The 5,936-nt window shown below is 38.8% G+C and overlaps 1 protein-coding gene across 4 annotated transcripts in view; it reads right to left on the bottom strand.

The window, feature by feature from the left end:
- The window catches only part of LOC122094050 (kinesin-like protein KIN-14F), an 11,224-nt gene continuing 5,288 nt past the window's right edge, over positions 1 to 5,936 (bottom strand). The window contains exons 8-19 of one of the 4 annotated variants that reach the window (XM_042664663.1): positions 5,515 to 5,596; positions 5,048 to 5,143; positions 4,753 to 4,932; positions 4,120 to 4,226; positions 3,067 to 3,245; positions 2,656 to 2,820; positions 2,311 to 2,564; positions 1,803 to 1,966; positions 1,520 to 1,714; positions 923 to 1,427; positions 727 to 823; positions 1 to 285 (exon numbers count right to left, since the gene is read on the bottom strand). In XM_042664663.1, the coding sequence (XP_042520597.1) occupies positions 126 to 285; positions 727 to 823; positions 923 to 1,427; positions 1,520 to 1,714; positions 1,803 to 1,966; positions 2,311 to 2,564; positions 2,656 to 2,820; positions 3,067 to 3,245; positions 4,120 to 4,226; positions 4,753 to 4,932; positions 5,048 to 5,143; positions 5,515 to 5,596 (2,184 nt within the window). In that variant the 3' untranslated portion in view covers positions 1 to 125. Of the gene's footprint in view, positions 286 to 726; positions 1,428 to 1,519; positions 1,715 to 1,802; positions 1,967 to 2,310; positions 2,565 to 2,655; positions 2,821 to 3,066; positions 3,246 to 4,119; positions 4,227 to 4,752; positions 4,933 to 5,047; positions 5,144 to 5,514; positions 5,597 to 5,936 lie in introns of all 4 variants that reach the window. The other 3 variants (XM_042664665.1, XM_042664662.1, XM_042664664.1) reach the window with 3 other exon arrangements.

The following is a 5,936-nucleotide window of genomic DNA, read 5'->3' as shown; positions in this document are numbered from 1 at the left end:
TCTCTCTCTCTCTCTCTCTCTCTCTCTCTCTCCTCTTTCTTTACAACCTCCACCACACCCCACCCCCCAAAAAAAATAAATTTAAATTACAAGCAAATTAATGACTCAATACATAATATGTAATTTCAAGGTAAACTAGTAAACTTTCCGTGAGGTGAAGAGAGGCTTCTTCTAAAAGCAGGCATGGAATTGTTAGTGCCTTCCTTCCCATTGCAAATTACGCCAGCTGGTTGCTTGTTTTCATGCTTCCCCATCAATAAAGACTCCCCTGCCTGCACCAATGCTCTGCAGAAAATGATTGAAATGCTACTTTTCTCAAATTGAGAAATAAAAACAGAAAGGTTATTTTTCCCTCTGGCCAAACACAAATTATGCACTCAATAGTATGGCTTTATTTATATAGAGCCCAAACAAACCCTGTATACAGAATACTGGTTCATATGATGTCTATGCAGAATGGTGCTGTTATGGCATAGTACACCTCTTTGATGTAAATATCCATCCCAAGAAAAAGCTCGAACTATTAGGTGGATGATCTCATAGGTATACGAGGGGATGGAAGGCCTCAGGGGTAACCACATTTAGAAGAGAAAGTAACTCTTCCCACTATAATGCTTGTTATCTGCGCTACATGTGCAGCCATACCAAAAGCATATCATCCATAGAGGCAACCTGGATGTTAGCCAAGATTTCTTTACACTACAGCTTAATGCATCATTGGTTTACCTTGGTTCAAGATTTTGGGAATTTCTAGACAATTGCTGAAGCCTTTTCATTCTCCAGCTACCATTTGCTGGCAAAGCAGTAATCCCATTCTCGTTTTCTGGTTCAGAAAAATCAGTTTTTTGAGCCTCCTCTAACTTTCCTCCCGTGTCCATTTCAGAAATTAATGTCAATGCTGCATCAGACTTCTGTGTACTACCTGGAAGCTGATGCTTGATCTTAGCTTTGGGCTCGGGTTTGCTTTTCCTAATACCACCTTGCCTGACATTGAGTGCTTGCTTAAGCTGCTCTTCCTGATGTTCTAGGTGGACTTTCCTCAAGCTGGCCCTATGGAGACTGTAGATTGCATCAGTTATGTTATCCTGCTTCAATGGCTCTTGTGGACCCCAAAATCCTCTGGAGTTGCTGACATCTGATGGGATCACTGGCATTGCAGCGACAGATTTATTCACGGCTACTCTGGCCGGAAACTGTAATTTCACCGTTGGTTGACTGTCAAGTGTATCTTGCTTTATCCTGCTTCTCATAAGGGCTCCTCTATCAGTGGATAAAGATCTCCTCACAGGAGGGGATGGTGACCTTGGTTTTCCAGAATTAATGGGGCTCTCTTCACGATGAAAGAACATCTTTGGAATTGGATCCTTATCTGGGAATGCAGAGGGGAAACGGGATTTCCTCTGCTTTCCTGAAGAACAGCTTCTGGCCTACAATTCAATTTACACAACTCAATAAAGACCAAACTTCCACAAATTTGCATGCAACTATTTAAAGAAGTTACCAAGGATGTTAAACACACCTCAAAGCTTCTAGTTTCATCCACAGGCCGCTGACTTATTTCAGGTTTCAAGCTGGCACTGATACCATTTCTAGGTACACGCAAAGGTGAAGCTGTTCGCAGTTTTTGAGGCTCCATACCAATCCGACTATTCCCAACCTTCATTTGTTCCAGCTCAGCTTCCTTTCTCTCCAATGCCAATTTGAGGTTTGCAACCTGAATACATTGAAATCAACATCTCCAGTAGTAGGAAATTTTTTTTTTTCCTGAGTACAATAAATGACAGTAATAGTAATGGACAAACCTCTTCTTTCAGTTCTCTAATTTCACCGGTTTCTTTATTAGCACGGGCAGCCCCTAGCTCTATCGAAGCCACCCTCTCAGCGAACTTAAGTGTGCTAATGGTCTCTCCAATGGCATTAACTTCAGGATTGATATGTACAAACATCAAGGTTTTTGCTTGGCCACCTAATTAAGTGAAAATGGATGAGAACAACGAGAATTACAAAGAAACAAGGGCATGAACCTCCAAACTTGCGACCGGATGGGTCTCACATAGGATCTTTCCACTACAATAAATTACAACTCATACAATAAATACACCCATCTTATATGTTGCATCTTGTGGTAAAAAATAATATGAAGAACCATCCTGGATGTGGTCAATATATGTATAAATTAAAACTAAAATCATTCTAATCAATCGAACTTCTGAAAATTCTTAATATGCCCACCCAATGGAGGTTTGAAAACCATTATTTGCATACAAAGTTGAGAAAAGCAAATAAAGAGGACGAGAAGTAGATTATTACCTAAAGCATCTTGCAACACTTGAGTAAGCTTGCTATTTCGGTAAGGAATATGTGTACTCTTTTGCGCAAGGGAAGAGATGACATCTCCAAGAGCTGAAAGTGATTTGTTTATGTGTTGGGCTTCCTTTAATCTTTCCCCCACTGCCTCAGATTTATTAACTCTCTCACTTCCAGCTAGATCTACTAGATGAAGGCAACCACGGAGGATAGATCCAGAGGTCAATTCTTTCCCTTGGACATGGACTGTTAGCACACTTCAGAAGACAGAAAAACATACAAAAACAATTGTCAAGGATCATAGCATAAGAATAGAATTATGAGTGGATAAAGAAATGAAAGTCCTACCTATGAGAACGGCTGCTCCGCTCATTTAATGCAGTAGCACCCACAGCACGATTCCTCTGGCCAATTTTCATCAACTCTAGAACATTTTGTGTACAATTAACAGGAATTAAGCTTGCATCGGGAACATTAAGGCCATTCAACTGAGAATTGTTACGTATATCTAATGTGCAAGAAGTTAAGGTACTGACAGTGAATTTGTTCGTGGGCTTACTGGGTGCAACCTCACTGATGCAATTTACTATATTGACCAATTAAGCTACTGCTCAAACTCAGAAATGAAATGAACTTCGCTAGAATGATTTTCATTCAATTCTCAAAGCCACCCACGAAAGGGGGTGGGGGTGGGGAATCCAATGCTGATGTAAAGAATATCTTATTAGGGACAAAAATAAATAAGCTACAAAAGGATATCTTCTGTTAGAACCATCAACAACCAATAGATCCCTCACTTGTTCATTGTATATTTCAATCATCTGAACGCTGACTTCATATTCAATAATATCCATCCTTGCGTTTGAAAGCTGGAACAAATCACTCAGGGCTCGATAATTTACACCCCATGTCTCTTCGGTAGTCAAATCAGGTCCACTCTGAGAAATACAAACCAGGGGATATCAACAACTTTAGGTTCAAGAACAAACACTGGGCTAGTATCCAATGTTAGGGGAAAAAAGGGTTGTATCTCTGCAATTCTCAATTCTCAATTCTCATTCATGATCAAGTGCTTAACATATCCAGATTGGATTGCATCCAACTCAAAACCACAATGATGGTTGATATCTATGCAATATCCAAACATATCCTGCATATAATTCGGACCTATATATATTAATTGCCTAGTTTGAAACCATTTTAAAGGATCCAAATCCAGATCCCAGCCCAACTACGGTATGAGTTGTCCAACCAAGACACATCTGAGATCATTAAAGGTCAGATGTTGAAATCCAAACCCAGTTTAAATGGATGCATATCAGATCATAGATGTGAATCCGATGTATGCCTACCGATAGAGTTATAAATTTTTCTAAAATTGAAATTTGCTAGGAGCTGCACTTTAATTCTTCTTGAAGTTCATGAGTGGGAAATTTTGGGTCCCAAAAAATAAAAACAAAAACCCATGAAATATTTTCATCTGAAAAACTCATTGATCTAAAGGACTAAGATCTATCCTTTGTTCCAGACCATATAGTAGGCCCAATGATATATTCATGGTATGAACCCACCATTTTTGTTGGCTCAACTCCTGAATGTGATTTTATCCAAACATAAATTCAACTGGCCACTTTTAATAACTGTGACTAATGAGATGATGGTTATTTATATCAAAGGCTGTTTACAGATAAACAAATTTTGTGTAAGGGTTATTTGGCCAATTCCCTCAAATACTTGGGCAATATAAAGAAACTACCAACAAAAGAATTTTGCTTGCCGCTTTTCCAGATATATGCTTATAGTTCACATTACCATTGTATACGTCTTCCCTGAGCCTGTTTGTCCATATGCAAAGATGCAAACATTGAAACCATCTAAAACAGATTTGATCAATGGTTGGGTATCAGCAAATACTTGCTCTGCAAAGAGAGGGGAAAAAAAAGAGAAAAAACATACACACACACACAATTAGTTTAGAGCATATGATAATCACCAAGCACAGAAAGCCTGCAAAATTTGTAATAACTACACATACATCCCATGGCAAACATAAGATACCAGCATTACAGTTTTTTGCATATAAAATCGTACTTAAAAACAGTTTGGAGAGAAAATTGGGCATGTTCTTGGTAAAAGTATCTCTGCTAATACTTGAAGGTTTTATTAGAATTGGCTGTTTATTGAATAGCCAAAGATTTCCTTCTTTTTTCATAAATATCTTAAAGTTGAAGAAAAAATGGATAAATTTCTCCTTCTCATTGCTTAAATTTCCTTTTCCTTTTCTAGTTTGATTCATCTTGCAGCATTTCTTCTGTTGTAATGACTACAAGACAAACCTTAATCCATCCCCTTACCTCTAAGAACTTGTAATTTGTAAATTTGTAAATACACTATTTATGGATAAAAGGAAATGCATTGAGAGAGAGAGAGAGAGAGAGAACGTACGCTGTGTTGCATCCGTTCCAAACACTTTATTAAACGAAAAAACTTTCCTCGCATCTTTACCCTGCTTATGGGGATTGACAATCATGATATTCCCATTTTCTCCAATATATTCTACAGTAGACTGCCCCGTAGATTGCCCTGGCAAGAACGGCCTCACTCGACAGTAAACCCTGATGCTTCCTGTGAAAATGAATGCTCCATCAGAAATTCCTCACCTCTAAGAGAAATAAAAAGAATGAGAATTTTTTTTTTTTTTTTTTTTTGGGGGTGTGGGGAGAAGGGAGGAAATTTTTACCTTTTAGATCTTGTACTTGGTTGTAGAGCATACGATTTTCCTCTAGAAGTTTATGGTAGGAAGAAGAAGCCACTTCAAGGCCATTGATGTGGTGCTCTGAAACAAGTGGTGCAAAGAGAATGAGTTCTGGGAGTGTTTTGGCTGGGCAGTCCTGTTCCAGCATAGATATTAAGGCCGTCTCAGAACAGAGTCTAACCCAAGGCTGATTTTGGATGCTGCTCAGGCCACACCTTGGCCCCCAGCATGGATTCAATTGCAGAGTCCAAGACTCCAGGTATCCAAAGTAGCTAGAAATATGTCCACTGGACAATCGCAAATTTGTTGGTACACCGCAATTTTCATGGCTTGGGGTAAGGCCAGTGATATCCTATTGGGAAATCCTCAGGCCTAGGAAGGGGAAAAAAAAAACAATTTGAATATTTCCTATTTAGTTATGTTTTCAAGGGCACATATGCCCCAATGCTCACCAAGCCTTTTGAGATCATCCTCCCAGTTCAATTGATCCTCTTCAACCTCAAGTTTTGTCCTTTGGAAGACTGATTTTAGCTCCTGAAAATATCCAAAAGAGAAGAATTTATCAAAAGAAATTCAATAGACATATCCATTTATTAAAAATTTCAGTTGGCATTAGAAGAAATGTCAAGATAATAACATAGTTGACACAGAGAAAAGATATTCTATCTATAATACTTATCAGACTGGTGACAACAAGAGCAACAGTTGTTCTAGGATTCTGCACCACATGTTTATCACCAAAAGCTGAAAGGCATCAACCTTAACTTATTGAGTAATTCAACACACCTATCAAGTGAAAGGCTGCATTGTTATCCAACTAAAATTGAGCTCAAATCATTCCTCCTCCACCCATTGCCCCCCCCCCACCCCCCCA

The sequence above is a fragment of the Macadamia integrifolia genome, chromosome 11, assembly GCF_013358625.1.
Source record: "Macadamia integrifolia cultivar HAES 741 chromosome 11, SCU_Mint_v3, whole genome shotgun sequence".
Taxonomy (NCBI): Eukaryota; Viridiplantae; Streptophyta; class Magnoliopsida; order Proteales; family Proteaceae; genus Macadamia; species Macadamia integrifolia.
Note: the sequence above shows the minus strand (reverse complement) of the source record. Positions and strands in the feature narration are given on the sequence as shown.